This window comes from Corvus kubaryi, unplaced genomic scaffold, assembly GCF_017639235.1.
Source record: "Corvus kubaryi isolate FWS band 111438036 unplaced genomic scaffold, C.kubaryi_AGA036_p1.0 133, whole genome shotgun sequence".
NCBI classification, from domain to species: domain Eukaryota; kingdom Metazoa; phylum Chordata; class Aves; order Passeriformes; family Corvidae; genus Corvus; species Corvus kubaryi.
Genome location: NW_024580667.1, coordinates 5,755,641 through 5,775,356, shown reverse-complemented (window position 1 = coordinate 5,775,356; position 19,716 = coordinate 5,755,641). Strand labels below are relative to the sequence as shown.

Here is a 19,716-nt window from a genome sequence, read left to right as displayed (position 1 = left end):
ATGTGGCACATAGCTACTCACCTGCCAGACTCAGGTATAGCTACAGATCATATTTAAATTTCATTAAGACTTCATTCTGGCATAATAATATTTTATCCCTTGAATTTCTATGGTTAATATGATAATTATTAAAATTCTCCTGGTTCCCTGAGGGGTAGTTGAAATGTAGCATAAGTTTTCAGCCATAAGGACAATTAGCAGTTCATGGCTGGGGACTGTGTGTTAACTCCTGTTGTGTGAAAAAGGTTAAAATCAGCCCTGTAGCTGTAATTTAGAGCAAACTGTAATCATTATTCCAAAAATCCAATAAATATATGAGCTGGTGACCCCTGGAATTCAGAGATTAATATAGGGGGATATGCTTGAGGACTTTGAGAAAAAGAACAAAATGCTTAGCAGTAGACAGATAGGAAATGAACTCGATTAAAAAACAAAATGAAGCTAAAAGTGGGAATTAAGATATTCTGGAAGGGATCAAGGACCCAAATAACTTGACAGCTTCAGGATGATTCTGAATCATACTGACACAGAAGACAGGCTTTGGATGACTCAATGGTAATTGGGAGCTGCAGTGTTTCCAAACAGGGGCAGCTGCTGCAGATCCCATACCTCTGTGTGGATCCAGAAATGGAAATCACACACAATCAGCCACAATTCAGGAGGCAAGGTGACTACTTCATTTTCACATGAAATGCAAAACAAATGTCTAAAATTTAGCTTTTACTTATTTTTTTGCACAAACTGTTTGAGTTCCCAGTAAGGGACCAGATGACTTTTGATTCAGAAAGAAAGAAAACCGATCATTTCTGATTATTTTCTAAAACTTAGTTAAAATACAGCCATAGATAAAACTACAATACCTTTCTGGAATAGAAAGGAGACATTTTAGGTCTGTAACTGTAACTTCCACTGACAATAACTTGTGGTGAGATAACTGGGAATGAAAATTTTCATGCAAGTAACTTAATCAATCAAGATAATCCATTTTAAATCTGTCAAAACAAGAAGCTGCCAGCCTTCAAATCTAAGACATTTTTTCTCTCCATATGGTTTAGTCTCTAAAGCAGCTCAAGGCATAAGTGATTTGCAGTCAAACACTGAACAAATGTAGGGACAAATGCATTTCCCAATAGCTGTCTGTCGAAGGTGCCAACTGAAAAAAAAGGCAGAGGAAAAAAATTGCTGTGTGTAAAGATGACAAGGAACAGATCTTTACAAACTGTCATTTGGTATCAACCTAAAGGAAAAAAACCTAAAAGTTTATTTTCTGATACACAGCAGCAAGGAGCTGGAGAAGAGTGGAAAAAAAGAGTTAAAAAATAGTAGTTCATTTTCCTACAAACCTATAGCTATTTGCTTATAGGCAAGGAAATTTAATTTCATTTTTAGATATCTTCCATTTGTATATAGAATAATGACCAAAAAACTTAAAATGTTGATTCTTTAGAGGCTGCAATGGTGAAGAAAGGAAAGCTTGTACAGTTTGTATTTGTTGATGGTATTTTACTTCTTGACCCTTTTCCATCCTGATGTAGTAAAAGAGTAAGAAAAATAATATAGTGGAAAGTCTGAAAATGTTGATTCAGAAACTTCAAAGTATTTTTGCCATTTTGGGTTGTACTAATAAAAGCATGTTTAAGTCATACTTACTTACCCACAACTCTGCAGAGATCTTTTTTTCATTTTTTCACTGCTAAACATTCCAGTCATTATGATCACCTAGCTTGACTTAAACACATAGGATTTCTCAGAACTCATTTGAAAAAAATTAAGGTTCAGTCTCGATAACTCTTCTTGAACAAGAGAATTTAATTAGAAAAAAACACAGCTACTTGATTTAAAACTTGTCAGTGATAGTGAATCCTCCATGTTTCACTGAGAATTGTTCTGAAAGTTAATTAAGCCCATTGTTAAAAACAGGTTTCACTTTTAATTTGTCTACTGAATAGCACTGACTTGTTTTCAGTCCCTGCTTTTTTCTGCGACAGTGAATGCTTCATCACCAATGTTCTGGTTTTTAGAGAGGTAAAAAAAATGAACTGCCACCAAAATTCTCCTTGGTCAGCTAAGTAATTTGGGATCACTGGATCTCTCACTGTCATCTTGAATCATTTAAACATGCTTGTATTGCAAAGATGAACAACAACTGCAGAAGGCAGCCCAGGCTAATCAACACTGTATACCAAATGGAGCGACTCTAGCAGTAAATAGGCTTCAAGAAGTCTGAAAAAACCCCTTGTATTTCTTCAATCAGTAAGACTGGTACCAAAAAGTAGAGGTACCAGAAAGCAGGAAAAAAAGGCATTTGCACTTAATTCAGAGTTGGGAGACCTGGGTAAATTTGTAGATCAAAGAAAGAAAAATAGCATAAGAATTAATTCTTGATTTGGAAAAGGGATACATCATTAAGAAAAAAAGATTAATAGGATACAGCTTGTGATTTTATATCTGAAGAGATGTAAAGTAAGCTGGAAAGATAAGGATTATCCAAAATTTCCTCAACAGCTACTGACAAGACATTATATTGTGTAGTGTCATGTGCTATTATGTGTGATAAAACTGATTTGCTTGTTTGTGCATGTAGAAAACGTGTTGCTCACACAGGTCTGAATACCAGTTCTTTCCAGCAATCGAATTCTTATTTTCCTCTTTAATGGAAAAGAGAAAATTGTATACAATGGCTCGAAAAAAAGAAATTGGAACAGCCCCTAAGAGGACAGCATGCAATTCAGGTTGTGGCTTCTGCTGGTTGTATGTAGCAGAGGTAATAAAAAAGGTAACAAACCTCAGGGATCAGCTGACATTACTGGCATGAATTGTGAAAAAGGCAGGGCCCCCTGTAATTAATAGATATCAATCTTTATGGGCATATAATCTTTGTTTTATCTTAATATCTTTCTGAAGAAGAAAATTACTTAATTTATAAGGGATTTTCAGTGCTTGCGAAGCAATCAGATAAAAGACAATTCAACACCAGAAATTGTTGCAATACTAGTTTTCATCTCAGTGTACAAAACATTCTTGTAACACAAGCAGGCAAACAAGGCAATCAAAAAACATGGTTTGCATTCCTTAAGTTCATCTGTTACAAAAAACCTCTCATGTTAACTAGACTGAATTTAACACCCTAAACAGGCAGTTAATAGCTCCAATTTAGAGATAAAAGAAACAGTCACATCCCAAAGTTTCACAGACTTCTTGATGGTTGCCTGGGATCGTTTTCATTTTAAGTCTCCTTTTGGACTTTGTATGAAAATTGTTTTCCCAATGCTTCACCAAACGATTATGAGAAAAGAGGATCTGCTCATCTTTCAAGCCTCTGGGTTTTATTTTGAAACGACCATGGCTTTAATAGGGAAAACCTTTATTACACCTATACCACTGTTTCCCTGATTTAAAAGGAATAAAATGCCAAATTCCTTCTCTCAAGTAAGAGAAGATTTGTGAAAATAAAATTATCGTGAATGCGGAAAGTAGTTAAGGTTCAGTTAAATAAATAATAAGTAAATAAATTTCAAAGGTTTTAACTATTTTTGCAAACACAGGTTTTACCTAATGTAGCATATTAACAGTAAAAAGAGTCGAATCCTTGAACATAGACTACCACATGGTATAAATAATGCCTAGAAAGAGGAGTCTGAGAAAGTAAAACACTCTTCCAATGCTCTCACGACCCTTTGAATGTTTTGTCATCTCAAAAGATGCTGTTACTGTGCAAAGTAAGCTTAATTTGCCTCCACTCAGCAGAAGATGGTACTAGACCAAGTGACTAGAGTGTAATAAAGCATCTTATGTACATTGTTAACATAAACTTTGATGTGCAATGAAGAATTTTGTGCTGCATGCTTCAATGGCTGAGGTATTACTCCTTGTTATAGTAAAGGTGACGATTCAAACACTTTTCAGCTATTTGCAATGTAAGTCCTGGTTCTGCATTCTGCTAAGAATACACAAATGATGTTCTGTACTTAACACCAAAGTCCCCTCTGTTGACTTCCATACTTTGACTTATGGGCATCACATGGAAATAAAGAATAAGAATCACATTGAAATAAAGGCAAAGTCTGGGTTACAGTTACAGCACATCCTTGTCTTTCACACACAGCAGACACAGCAGGAGTGCCCACATTCTCTTTTTCCTGTGTTGGTTTGGGGCCTGGGTGGGTTTTTTGAGCTTGGTATCAGCGATTCATTTAAAGAAATAAATATTGCTTAAACCTAAATATTATTGTAAGATGCAAGATTGTTACTAATGTTGATGACTGAATGTATCAACCTCATCTTCAGGTAAACAGGAAGGATTTCACATAAATATTGTAAAAGCTGAAAGTAAGATCCTGTGTGCATCATAAAAGGTGGAAGAGAAAGATAAATAAATTTTTGCTGAGACTTACATGAAGAGAAAAGAGGTACTAGTGATATGCATTCTTTTTTGCAAATACACCCAGGCAGGTACAATCCCTATGCCTTTATCAAATCAACACAGGCCCTGCCTAATCATTCAGGCTTTGTGACAGAAAAGTAAATCAGGGAATCCAAATTCCCCCTGGTAAGTGGAAGATATCAATTTTTAATGAGAATGTGAAAAAATCATTATCTTTCCCATAAAAAAATATTTTGAATAATTTTTTAATCTTACTATTAGTATTATAAAATATCTAGGGAAGAATGAAAGCAGCAGAGTACGAAGGATATGATGTTCATTTTAATTAAATTATTCCCTCCCTTCAGAGAACAGCTTTAAAGACCCCATTTGGCAAGAACTGGAGCTACAGCATTATTGATCCTGGGTATATCTTATAGGCAAGGAGAAATATATGATTTTGAGGTGAACATATAGATTATTGACATACTATAGTATTTTTCAAAACAATTAGCCACACAATCCCACCTCTATTGACACCACAGCAGTTAGAATACGTGGCTGAAATACACATTTACATTTCCTTTAATTACAGTGCAAATGAGGCAGATATTTAAATTTAAATTCTTTGCTATCTGGGGATTGTATTACCTACCTGAAATTCAACAGATTCAAACATGCTACTGAGCCAAGAACTGAACAAACCAAATGCATCTTTCCCTCTAATGAATAATCTGACTTGTGAATCCAACTGCTAGCAGCTAATATTTCAATTAATCACATACCCTACCACAAAGCCAAACATATGATTTAACTGTGATAAAATTTATTATGGGATGTCTAAGGGAGAGAACACAGACCCCCTTAAATGTTAAACCTCCTTATTCAGCAGGATCTTTTCTGCTACTTGTAAAAAATGTTGGATCTAGTTATCATGTACAGTGCTAAACTGTACAGACAACACAGACTTCACCAAGAGAAAATCCACATCTGCATGCCCAGCACACTCTGACAGCTTTCCTAACCAAGTCAAACAACTAGTCCTGACAACTTTGTGACTAAAATAAAAAAGATAAAATTAAACACCCCCCTGCTTTCCTTTAAATTCCTTGCTGACTGCAATTCAGATTGAGATTTCATGCAATTTCAGAACTTCAGAACTTCAAAACTTCAGAATTTCAGAAACTCAACATTTTCAGACAGCAACAGAAATATGTATCTGTTGAAGGGTTGTAGAACTCTTGAGTAGAGAAGGTAGACAAAAGAATTCATAGAGCTGTGGAAAATGTGTAGAAGCAGGTTAATTGTTTGGCAGGACAATTATGGGATGATTTGATTGCATAAATTTGACTTGTGTAATTGGGTTTTAGAGAAATAAGAGATAAAAAAACAGACACTCTTGTGTAACACACCTGGGTTTGTGCTACATTGCACTGAATTCCAAAAGAGACTCCAGGCACATCCTGCTGTTCATAGCAGCTACAGAGTACCAAGGGTTTGCGAAAAAGTCTTATCCTTATCTTCTAAATACCTGTGCCCAGTGACCCCTCACACTGCACTGGAGCCTGGATTTCTAAGAACATTTGATGCTACTTGGAATGAGGAAGAAAAAGGTCAGAACAGGGACCATCATAGATATGTAAAAAGCTTAACACTTGGGAAATAAGACCTTTAAAATCAAGCTGAAGTACACAATGTTGTGCAAGACAAATCCTGATTAAAAGAAAAACCTTAATGGTTCAGTGACTTTAAAGTGTGTGCCAGTATATTGAGAATTCTGTTACCACTGTGGGTAAAAATTGTTGCTTAACTACTGAATGCATACTATACATAAATATATATATGGATATATAATTTTACTTTCTCTTAGCTTCTGTCTTATACTTTTCATTGACTAAAAGAAAAAAAAGCAATGAAAACATTTGACAAAAAAAGTTCTAGAAAAACTCAGTATATGAACAAAAGAACATTCATTCACCAGTGTAATTATCAAGCACTCTTAAGGCATAAAACTTCAAGGTTGAAAGATCAGTTTCAAGAATGCCTTCTAGGATTCATGCTTTAAAATAAAATCTGTGTGCTGAACAGTTACATAATAAGGTAAGTTTAAGTTGTCTTTCTCTCCTGGAAAGTATTATAGTAATTAAAACAAACAGGGAAAAAAAAAAAAGAAAAAAAAAAAAGACAGCTCAAACCAACCAGCTCTTCTTTCCCTCAAACCCTCAGACCTAATTTTGAAAAGTTTAAAATTTTATCATGATCTTCCATCTCCAAATGTTCTTACACAAAAGGTTCAATTTCTTTCCCACCCACACCCCACCTCCTCATTTAAAAATGTTAAGGGAATATTTTCAAGAATTCCAAAATTCTATAGAAAAAAAGAAATCTGTGTAATTGTTACAAATTTCTATACATTCGTTCTATTAATACCAATGCCAGTAGGATTGGGGTGGGTTTTTGGTTATTTCTTTCATTTTTAGTCTTTTATCCTCTCTCTGCAAGGTTACATGTGCATCTCCAACATACCTTCAATGTTTCTCAGAACTCAACAGCTGGATAGACAAGGAAGACACAAACTTAGAGACACAAAAAAAGAAAAGCTACAGAAAAATCAACAATTTTAGTTCTCAGTCAGCAAATTATCTAGTTTATGGCAGGAGGGAAACCTAGTCTTCACTGTATTTTTGGGGTCCAGCATGGATGTGGAAGGGTCTTGCACAGATGAATTAATGGGAGACAGAGATGTCATTGTTCCAAGAGCAGAGGAGGACAGGGAAAATGGAAATAAAACAGACATCTAGAAAATCAAGCCTCTTAATTTGTGCTCAAGAAACAATTGCTCAATACTGTTGGTAATTTCTCCACTGTGCATGTGCTGCTGGAAACAAAAGATTGCAGATAATTTTTTATAGCCAATTTAGAGCTAGACATAGATTTACTGAGTAATTTACAGGATGAAACAAATCTGTGTCTCTGGAGTTTTCACTGGGTTTATTACCTAAACAGGTGAAGGCTAGAAGCAAGAATCAGGAAGAAGGGAGGAATTAAACACTTCTGTCTTATTCAAGGGCACATCCTGACTCCATCCTGTCTATCCACAGCTGTTATCAAATAGATTAGCAGCAATATGCTATTCTAAGTCAAAATTAATCATCTTTTCATTTTCTAGTTCTATTGAAGGCAATAACTTCTTATCAAATTATAAAACAGAGCAGATACTTTTAAATAGAGAAATAGGCCAAGATAATGTGAAATAACAGCCTCCCCTGAGGCTGATTTGAATAGTTTAAATGCTCTGAAGTACTGTACTCTGGATGCTCAGTAACAAATCACGATATTCTGAAGGAAGCCTACTGTAGAGCCTAGCTAAAATCAGTGAGGCAATTATAGCCCAAAAATCTGTTTTTCATGATAAATCCACATGGGAAATCTTATGTGGATCTGCGTGAGACTATGCAAAATCTGTATTTCTGATGTCTTCCCATCTTTTATTTGCATCCTGAATCTTTTTTCTTCTCTATTCTATTGCAACATCAGGAGAACATGCTGAAATAAACAATTGCTTACACAGTCAAGGGAATGTACTACTCCTGCAACTCACAGGATTGTTTTAAGAGAACAGTAACTGAGAATTTTTGTGTATTGTTACAGTGCTGCCTTTCACTTCCTTAACTTCAAGTTATTTCCCTAGAATGGATTCCTGACAAATGCATATAAAGATGTCTACAGCATATAACCTGTAAAGGAAGTAAAATTCAAAGGTAAAAAGAAGGCATATAACAGGCCAAATAAACATATATAAAATATGTATGGCCTGAAGAGACTGCAAAGAACTATAAAGAAAAATCTTTAAGCTTCATCTTTCTTTATATTAGAAGGCACCAGTGCCTTAAAAAATGACACAAATTTCCCTACTGATTTTCTCTACATGAGGAAAGCCTCAGGTGCGCTGTGCCTTTAGAGAGCTTTCCAAGGTTTTCCATGCTGACAGCAGAGACAACCAGCACTCAGGAATGCCACCAGCTTGAACTCATTGATTTTGTCAGCACACCTCTCTGGAGATAAAAATGGCTTAGACCACATCATTTGTGCTGTCACATCCCAGGACTGAGTGCTGACACCCTCTCCAAAAAAGCCTGTTTCTCTGTCAGCTGTAACATGAGGACACTGCTCTTTCAGAATGGTTTCACAGGAGAGAGGCAAGCCAGGGTGATTCAGCAATCAGGAAAATTCCATGTGCATCAATTAGGCAGGGATCCCAAGCTCTCCTTTCTGCTGGAATTTTCACAAAGCAAATCCACATTTGTACAAGCTTCCAGGTACTATGACAGTACATCAGAGAAAACTGAACAAGGGAAAATGCCAGCTGGAGGTTTAAATAAGGAACAGTCATACAGACAGGTACCCAAATAGGGCCAGGAAGGGAAGTCATTGTGTCTTGCATAGACTAGGTTCAAGAAGGCTATTTTGTGGGGAGCATAAACAGCAATTTCTTCAAAAGCACATGTAATCTTTTGAGCAGCAGTTCACCTGCTTCTGATGCAGAGTCTAACTCAGTACAGCAGGTACCAAAACTTTGGATTGATTCTACGGAGAAATGTGGTAAGGTGTGAGAAAATAGCTAAGAAAGTTAAAACATAGAATGGTAGTTACAGCTCAAGAGCTCTGCAAGAAAGTACTGAAGTGAAAAGCTATAAAAAAATATATGGAAAGAAAACAAAGAATCAGAAGGTGGAAACCCAGCAATATTGTGGATGAACCCATTCCAAGAGAAAGGCTGACCCATCCTCAAATGACTAATGATGACCTGGGCAGCAAAGATACATCCCATGCCTCATTGGGAATACTGACCATGGTAATACCTAACCTAGAAGTGTGTTAGTCCTGGTTATCTACTGCATGTATCAAACCATAAAACAAATCTGTGTGTTCTGAATTGCACAAATCCTGTTTGCAAAGTCTCTGTATACAGCAAAAGATGCCCACGCCAAAAGCGATCCCATGAGGAAGGAATCTCACACACTAAGGTGAAGGACAGGTAGGTTTCTCACTCAGAGGACAAATCCAGTGAAGATGGTAATAAAATATTCTCATGAAGCTCCTGGCTGAATGTCCACCAACTCCATGGGACCTCCAACAGCCAGGGAGAATCACCAGTCTACAACAGGATCTGGCCTGACAGTAAATCTTTCTCTGACAGACTGGTGCTGATGACACATGGACCATAAATTTTTCTACTAGGTATCCAACAGCCAGTAATTCCCCATCTAGATGCATCTGATCTCCAATCAGCCAGCCTCTGTTCTATATTCACAGCAACATAGCAACTAAAGTTAAGCCTGACTTTGTGCACTGAATTGACCCTGGAGTTAATCCTGGACCTTCTCACAAAGCCAGCCCTAACAGCACCTCAGGAGCAGGGACAGAAGAAGTAGTCAGGTATAAAAACACTGAGATGTTAAAGGCAACCTGATCTAGCATAATGTGCCTCTTCCCAAAACCAAGAAATAGTAGAGTAGAAGGAAAAGACGAGCTGCAGTCCTGAGAGCTCAATGTACCCTCAGCTTGAGGAACTACCAGCTGGAGCCACTGATGGTTGACTTCAGCAGAACCTCTGATGGAAGTTAGAAATTGTAAAATTATTTCTGCTTGTTGTGAGTGAACAAATCCTGGTCATAAAATGCATTTAAAACATGAAAGAGGAAAGAAAACTTCGTATTTTCCAACACGTTTTCAAAATAGTCTGCTAGAATGGAGAAGTATTTCTCACAGCTCTTTATTTTTTTTTCCTTTTTTCTGGCTCTTCAAGTCATTTTGAGATAATGGAAGCATTATAAAAGAAACAGAGACAGAGGAACTAAGGACAACCAGGGCAAACAAGTATGTTAGTTTTGTTTTTTCAGTCTTTGAAAGCAATAATAAGAAAAAACAGACTGTGCATGCAAAATTACTGAAAGAAAAAAGCAGATGCAAATAAATATAGAATTCAAGAAGCAAATCTTGAAACCTAATATTTTAGGGAAATAGCCTGAGGACCTGAAAAAAAATTATGCCATTTCTTAGGTGAAATTAGTTTAAAAGCCAAATTATCTGTAATCACAGTGGACTGTACATGACAGAAAAAGTATGCTAAAATTCCTTCTCAAAGAATGTTGAATAAAATATGAAACTGTAATAGTGACATGCTTCCAAAGAGCACACACAGAATTTTAGTATCTCAAATTTGATTGCCATCAACTGGTTTTAAACTGCAGGCAGCTTTTTGGAAAATGTCTCATTAACATTAAATACATTTATCAAATATATTTCATCTTTCCTTCCTAAGTGCTCAGTAAAGTTAATAAATACATTTATTTTACACGAAATCAAAGTTAGAAGGAAAAATTAAAGAGTTAATCATGGACTTCTCCATGGGAAAAGAGATAAACATGATACAAGTGACATGGCAGCTTAAAATACAGAAGTTTTAAAATATAAAACTTGTGCTGAAATATAGAGAGAAGTATCTAAAAAGCAGGTTCAACCAACTGCCCTGTTTACTGTTCCTGTTTGATGCTGCACCAAGTGGTTACAACAGAGAGGCTTATTGACCACCCAGAACAGCAGCTAAGCCATAAAATGCAGTCACTGGAGGTTGAGTGCAAAATGAGATCACACCTTCACTATGAGGACTGTTACTGAAGTAACATAGCTTGTGTTACTGGGAAGCCAGGGCAGGGAAAAAGGATACTCTGCTATGAGTAACAATTTCATAGCATGGATAGTATTTTGGATTCTTGTGAAAGGATGATGAAAAAATGACTCCTAGACTCTCAGACTATCTCACTATTTTTGAATTTCTACCCTCAGTTTTTAGAGTGAGTGAGGAAAAAACAAGTAATTAATTAGCAACAAGCACAGTTTTTCCATAAGCATGAATGCTGCTCATAAAATGACCTAGCAATCATATTGCAGCAAGTCTATCAAGAATAATATTTAGTTACAACACATTTTCAAAGTATTGTTTCTTTTGTATAGGGAATAATGGTAAGCAGTAACACCTGCATCTAATCTGATCTTCACTTCTGATCACATCAGTAAGATATTTCAGACATAAAATATGAGGAAAAAGTACAACTTTTAAAGATACTTCTGTGAAGTGATTGCACTTTCAGTTTTACTGTGTACATAAATTAGATTGTTTTTGGGCAGTTCACCACTGCTTCTGTGGAAAAAAAATATATATAAGGTCATGGCAAAAGTTACAGCCTTTATATATCTGTGTAAAATGTTGTGCTGGTTTTGGCTGGGGTAGGATTAATTTTTTTCCCAGTGGCTGGTATGGGGCAGTGTTTTGGATTTGTGCTGAAGACAGTGATGATAATATAGGGATGTTTTTGTTATTGCTGAGCAGGGCTTACACAGAGCCAAGGCCTTTCCTGCTTGTCCTACTGCCACACTGGTGTGGCATGTACACATGGTGTGCATGGGAGGTTGGGAGGAGACACAGCCAGGATGGGTGACCCAAACTGGCCAAAGGGATATTCCAGACCATGTGACATCCTGGATCAGTGTATAAAGTTGGGGGAGGAAAGAGGGGACGTTTGGAGTGATGGTGTTTGTCTGCCCAAGTCACTGATACACGTGATGGAGCCCTGCTCTCCTGGAGGTGGCCAAACACCTGCCCAGCCATGGGAAGCAGTGAATGAATTGCTTGTTTTGCTTTGCTTGTCTGCAAGGCTTTTGCTTTCCCTATTAAACTGTCTTTATCTCAGCCCACAAGTTTTCCACCTTTTATCCTTCCAGTTCTCTCCCTGGTCCTGCTGGTGGGGGAGTGAGTGAGTGGCTGCCTGGAGTGAAACCATGAGAAATGGATATATAGAAAATGACATGACATCCAGATCAATTCTTACACCTCCTTTTCTTCTAAATCCTTCTTTCTGTATCACCTAGAAATGTTTTGAGGCATAGTGAGCTCCCAGAAGAGAAAACAAAAATAGTTCCTTGCTGGGAACAGTAAGGTCTGCAATATCCTTTACAAAATAAAGATCTGTCAAGTACACCTACAGGAAAACCATAGTACATGGCAAATTTTTTTGAATGAAATTGTAAACAAGTGATCCTCATGTCATATTTCTAAACCAGGTCTTTAATGTGAGATAGACACTATTTCTTCACAGAAAATGGTATGGCTTATTCTGATATCTATCTTCACATGAAAGAGATGCTCACACATATTTGTGGGGGTATAAGCGAAGAAAATTAATGTCTTTGGTAAATAATTGAAGATATGAATAATTTAACTGTGTGTTCTGAAATTGCAAAGCACTTCTAAGAAGTAATCAATGGAAATAATTAGAAGAAAAATTTTTAAAATAGGTAAAGAAATCTACTTATCTTCTATACTTCAGCAATGAATAGTTTGAAATTACTGAAATATGCTATTTCTATGATAATCCAAGCCTTATCATAACACCAGATAAATCAAATAAATCAATTATCACATACAAATAATAAATAAATTTTGGTAAAATTACAGCGCTAAAGGCAATTCATTCCTTTCATATCTCATCTTAGATCAGATAGGACCAGCAATGCTACCTAAAATTTAATTCAGGAAATTAAACCAAGAAGTTTAATTCTTTCCATAGTTCAGGTCTATAGTGTCTGGGAAAATTTTCATAAGAAAATACAGGAAATAGTACTTTCCAACTAAAAAACTATCTTATAAAAACTGAGACAAACAACAAATAAATGAAACCAAAAAATAAATAATCACCCCCCACCCCCGAAAAAAAACCAAAAACAAGTTTAAATGACTGATAAGGTTGAAGAGAAACATAACTGTATCTAGAATGAAATAATTGAGAAGTCAATTTTCTTTTTTGTTTTCTGTTAATTCAGTAAAAAGTAAAAGTAGTTACAAATGTCTAATTCATTGATTTTTGGAATTTCTTTCCTCTTCTTTTTCTTCTTAACCAGTCCTTCAAACAACAAAAAAATTATTTTAAAAATAATTTTCTTAGCAATTACATATTTTTTCACTCTAGTACTTCATGTTTTAGGAAACTGTGACTTGTTGCAGGTTAAGTTGATAAAATAAGTAACATTAATAGTTTAAATGTATTTTAAGGGTTAAGGAGTTACATACCTTGTGGATGTTTAAACAGAAGTTGAAAAACAGATTCCTTAGTGGTGGACTGGGACAGGACAGATGCACTCAGATGCTGACTCAACAGCTCCTCATCTAAAAAAAAAAAAAAAAAAAATTAAAAATTATTTTTGGAAGCTCATTTAGAATTCAAAATTGATGGAACCATTTCCCTAATAAAACAGCTTCACAGACAGGGGTTTCAAAAAATACATTCTTGAGTGGGAACACATGGACCCCTTTTCCCCTGCTTTTATTAAAGGTCTTCTCAGTATTCTCCTCATTGTAAAAAAGTATAGATAGAATATGGGTATCTTTTAAATAGAATTGAAATGAAATAACACAGTATCAAGAAAAACCAAAGTTTAAAATGTTTTCAGTTAAATAACATCTAGAGATTAAAAAAATAAACTGTTTCCTAAATTAAAAATCAGGTAGCAGTGAAAGCCGATGGTGACATGAAATATAAGATACACAGGTTCAGGACCAGCAGCACTGACACAGCTGCAGACAAGAATTGCTTTCTTGTTGGAAAGTTACTGGATCAACCAACAGATCACTTCATAAAGACAGAGGATTTAGACATGATTTAGATTGTTTCACTGATTACTGTCAATGCTGTGGATAAATGAAAAATGAGACAGGAAAAACTGGTTTGAAGTCCAATTCTATAAACAGGTCTTGGAACTGTTCAAGCAGCCAAAGGAAATTCCTTGTAAGAAATATGTCTAGCAGCTAACTCCAAGAACCTGAGGCCAATAGATAGACTATATCTGTATAATATGCCATATTAAAGTGTGGTAACACTGAATGATGAACGGCTGACAGGAAGATGGGATACACAGAACTCATCTAACATCCAGGGAAGACTGTCATTTGGGCTTATGGAACTAAGTTAAGATAGCTTTAAGAAACAGAATAATGATCAAAGATGTTCAGGAAGGCAAAGAACAGCTCTCTTGGCACTATCAAACTTCTTGCTTCTGTTTGAGAAACAGCCTCAAAATTATTTCATCTCACGAACAAAGTTCTGGGTATCAGAAGCCAGCTTAGAGGTTCAAAATAAGACCTGCAACCTATGAGGAAATACAAAAAGAATTGAAGGGCCCTTTCCAAATATTAAAAGATGGGTGTAAAAGAAAAGCCAACACACTCATTTTAATATATCAATAAAAAAACTGTATCATCTCCTTTCTTGAACTGATAGACTGCAGTGGCAAAAGCATGGCTATAGTGAAATCTTCCTCTATAATGCTATTTATTCTGAAGGAATTATTTTCTATATTTTTTCCAGGATGCTAATAAGCTTAATACTGTAAATTTCCCCTACTAGAAGAGTTTTCTCAACTTTAAAATATATGGTATTTATTTTTAGCTTATATGCTTCTACCTATTCAGCTAAAAAGTAATTTTCACACAATTAGCTAACTAATCTCCAGAGATATTTCTTTATCTGAAAAATAGCTTCACTGTATGAAATTAAAGGCACTAGGTTATGCTTCATGATGCTTCAAAATTGCATTTATCAATTCAGAGTTGGACTTATTTTAACTGGTAGCTAAAATAATGATTTGAATTGTTTCAGAATCAGCACAAAGTGATGTTAGCACTTTTATTCTAAATTGATTAGATGACTGAAAATAGTATTTCTTCACATCTTTACTATTTCATTTTAACACTGGCACACATATATATGCAATAATACTTAGTCCAATATATTTTCCCTGAAAGAAAAATGACCAAGTAGCAGATTTGCCTTTGAGTACTTAGTTCAATTGCATAAAGTCACAGAAAGTAGTTTGAAAATATTTTTCAAAGTACATTTAAAAAGTGCCAATTCTAATTTGGAAATCTTTGAATGGAAAAAGACACAGCCAAGCTACTGTGCATGCAGCCTTATCTTGGACATAAGGTAAGTTTTAATAAGCAATCTTATATACTGCCACAGATATCAATTTTGCTACTGCAGGTAACACTGGATTCCAGAGGAACCAATTCACCTCCCTTATCCAATTCCTAATTACTGCTGTAGCTTTAATCTTTTCTTTGAGCACAGCCCTTCACACTTTGAAACAAATATCCTCTATAAAAGCTGTTGCAACTTTTTCTTGAACTATATATTTGGCCCACTGAAATTTTGAAATTAAATTACCCACATTGACTGAAATAAAGCACTAATACTTGAGGAAAATTCTTATTCAGGTTAACTCTGTGGGCTCTGGTTTACACTGGAGATTTTAGCAGTTTGAATTATTTGTATCATTTTTGTTGCTTCCAAAAACTCTTACTAGAAATACTATATAGTGGTATTTACAGAAGAGCAGGATCATTCAACCTGAAACAGCTGAACTAGTACAAATGGTTGCTAAACCATCTGTGGCAAGAGTTTGCATACTCTGTAGTTCTGGTCATTGGCTCATATTGGGGAAAATCACCTGCTGTCAAATAAACATTACTCACATGACTATTCTTAATGTAGCTATGAATGCCTATGAGAATAAGAGCTGCACATTTAACTACCCAAGTGTCTAAATCCTAGGAAGCAAACTTACTGGTATTAAATTCAACAATAAAATACCTCATTTTAAGAGGTCCAGGGTAGTAGCAGTAGTTTTACTTGCTCTATAATTACCCCAAATAGAGGACTGTTTGTGCCACAACAGCAGTCAAAATTCAGAGAAAGAAACATTTCTGAGGAGTAATGCTCTTGGGTTTGACAAAGCTTCAGAAATGCAAATGAAAGCTTCAGAAATGGTCCTGATATAACATTTCCCAATTAATGTCTATTTTAATTCCTGGACTCTGCAGTGCTAAACATAATTTCACATCTATCTAGGGCAGAAACTGCCTATGGAATGTTACTTGAAAGCAAGATACAGATAACTTGTGTAATTTTCTTTAAAGCATCAAGTAAATCTATAAATGTTGATGTTTATTGTTTGTACACTTTAATTGAGATGCCCTATTTTCTCTTAAGAAGGGGCACATGGTCTAAAACACAATTTCTAAAAATCAAGATCAGTCAGGCATGTCACTCTGACTTATGAGTTGCTGCCTTCTGTTGACTTCCCCACTCTACCCTCTCTCTGGCCTCCAGAAACATCAGCAATAACCTGACAAATTATTTCTCAGGATATGTAAGGCCAGGAATGCTAAACTGCACTTGTGCATACATGACTTTGCTTATAAGACTAGATTTCTCTTCCCCTGGAATGATGGAAATAAGAATTCCAGTAAGTATTCCTACACAAAGCAAATCACAGAACAACCAATATCTAAATACAGCTTGAATGCCTAAATCAACTGTCTTGTTATGGTTAAAATAAAGCAAATTTTATGTACAGGTCACCAAGAGCAACTGAATTAGAAAATTAACATTATAATTAATCTGATTAACAAATTCAAGATAGATTTTAAAGGACAGGTATGATTTTCCTTTCATAAAGACTTCAGTATAATTCTTTTTTTTCAAAGAAAACCTTTTGTAATTCCACAGATCACAGAAACATTAGATCATCATCATATCAGGCCTACTGATGGGTAAAGAAAAATGAAGACTGAAAACTTCTGAGGCATAAAAACAAACATCAGTCATTCACTGTCTAAGCTGGATGCTTCTGTCTCTGTCACTGTTCCTGGGACAAGTAAATGCTCTATTGTTAGAACAATAACTGTTTTCACTAAAACAATTAAACAACATGGTTTCTCCTGTTTCTCAGAATTTCACAATCTACTACGCTTTAGTTACAATATTTAAGCTCTATAAATAATTTCCCATGAAGTTGCATCAAAGATAAGTTTGATTATTCTTCTCCACTATTTGGTGAACAGCACACTGGATTACCATTCTTACAAATAATACCTAATAGTATTGGACTACTAAACTGTTCTGTCTGGCACGAGATTTACTCTCAATAAGACAAGCAGTTTGCATCTCTTAATTGCTCTTGTTGTTGTACAAATCAGAATCCCAGCTTGCACTTTCCACTAGAATAAAGCATGCTGCATTCATGGGATGCAATAGGAACCTTTATACCACAGACATAATACACACCTACACTGCAAAATTTATACAACCAGTTATTTCCTGGTCAAGTAGAGTGGGTTGCACAGCTAGTAATTCACAGCACTTCTAATTCACACTGTCTGGCCCAAGGTAAGGACACAGGGTATATGGAGTGAGGGGAAAATATAAAGGGTTAACATTTGAGCAAGAAAATTGCATTACTAATAATATGAAAGTTCATTCTGTCTTCAGCTGTTCCAAGAATGATGAGTTGATGAACAAAGCAATTCAAAACTGAGGTACACCAACAATTTATCAAGGCAACTCTGGACTGAAGCTCACCATCCATCATGTCAGTCCCTTTCCCTAATTTACATTGCAATCTCTGTCATCATCCATGTCGTTAATACAGGTCTTGAATAATATGGGCCCCAACGCTGACCCCTGGGGTGCAACAATCATTACCAGCCAGCAGCTGAATGTCAAGATGTTGATCACTATCATTTGAGACCAATAGTTCAGCCAAGTTTCCAATCCACTCAGCAGTCATTCACCAAGCCTAGACTTCCTCAGCTTCCAAACAAGAATGTTACAGGATACACTGACAAAAGTCCTAATAAATCATAGTATATTACATTCACTGCTCCTCCTTTATTTGCATAATCACTCATTTCCTTATAGAAGGCAATCACATTTGTCAATCATGATTTGCACTTAAGAAATCCATTTGACTAGTCCTGATTACCTTCTTGACCTTCATGGGCTTGGACATGGACTGTAAGAGAATGTGCTAATCATGGGCTACCCACACTGCAAAAGGTGTCCAATGCAAAAAGTGTCCAATGACCCCACCAGGGCTTCAGGTGAGGCTGATTATCCTACTGATCCTTTAGCCTTCCTTCTACCACTTTTCAAAGGGGAAAACAACAAAGCCTTTTCCCAGTCAACAGAAACATCTGATCAGCATGAATTTTCATAGGAAACAACAGCCTCACAACCATTTTGGCCAACTGTTTTATTACATTATGAATTTTATCTGGATTTGTTGATCTGAATACATCCAGCTGCTCTAAGAAGTCCACAGCCTGTCCCTCCCCTACAGGCTGCCCATTTCCCTCTCAAACCAGGAAGTTCACCTACCACAGCACACATCTAACTGGCTCTTGCCATTCATACTGCAGTGCCAGGGAGAAACCTCAGGAATTCCTGATAGCCTCAGACCAGAGTTGCAGCTGCCACCTGGATTACAGAAGTAATGACTGCACAATCAAAATGATTGCCCAAGAGCAGCTCCTGTGGTGTGCAGTCAACATTTATGCTTCCTTTTCTACTATGAGCAGCACTTTGGAGCCTTGTGTACATGCACTGAATGCCACCTCCTGCATCAACAGCCCTGTGCAGGGCCTATCTGCAGTGCTCCTTGTCACTTAAAGACACCCAGATGCCAGATAAGTAGGAAGCTGGACAAGACTCTGTTCCTCTTAATGCCAGGATCCCCTCTCTGCCAGGTACCCTGCTCAGCAGGTGAACTCTGACTGTCCCCAAGATCCTGGCCATGATTCACTTAGCTTGTAAGCAGAGAATCCTCTGCATGCTGTTACTTCCTTTGCCAGAAGAGAACATCAAGAGAAATTCAGAACTGGTCTAATAATTTACAAATTGAACTCTATTTTGTGACAGTTGTGAATGGAAATATTTCAGCAGTTAATATGGGAAACTGCACTGAAGTCTGACAAAAAAAAAAAAATTGGCCAGCAGAAGTTCAGACTGTTTAGTCATGAGACCAAGATGCTTTTGGCCAGGCACCTTTTAGGTAAACATATTTCCAAGATCCCCCATAAAAGAACTGCATATGTGGACAAAGCTGTATTTCTTTATTTCTAATTCATATTCAGAAGGTAGGATTAAAAAGCTTGAGTTCAAGACAAAAATAAACACCAATCTACAGTTTTTAAAAGACATTTCTTCACTTATTCTATGTGCCACAAACCCCAAATCACAGTATGAGTGTGTAAACATGGCTTAAAACATACCTTTGAAGAGGTTTGATTCACTGTTCTCCTATGGTTTTGGTTTTTGCTATTTCTCTTATGTTTATTTATTTATGAAGATAAAACTGGGAGGTTTATCTTCAGGTTTTGTTATTTGTAGATGCCAGGACATGCTTTGGCACCAATTTTCTGGTGCTACCTACAGTGTTATGTTTCGGTAGGTGGA

The 19,716-nt window shown here is 36.2% G+C and overlaps 1 protein-coding gene across 1 annotated transcript in view; it reads right to left on the bottom strand.

Annotated features, from left to right (window-relative positions):
• CFAP47 (cilia and flagella associated protein 47) overlaps positions 1-19,716 on the bottom strand; it is a 270,533-nt gene that overhangs the window by 50,904 nt on the left and 199,913 nt on the right. The window contains exon 57 of the mRNA XM_042035463.1: positions 13,494-13,589. Coding sequence (XP_041891397.1) covers positions 13,494-13,589 — 96 coding nt within the window. The remainder of the gene's footprint in view (positions 1-13,493; positions 13,590-19,716) is intronic.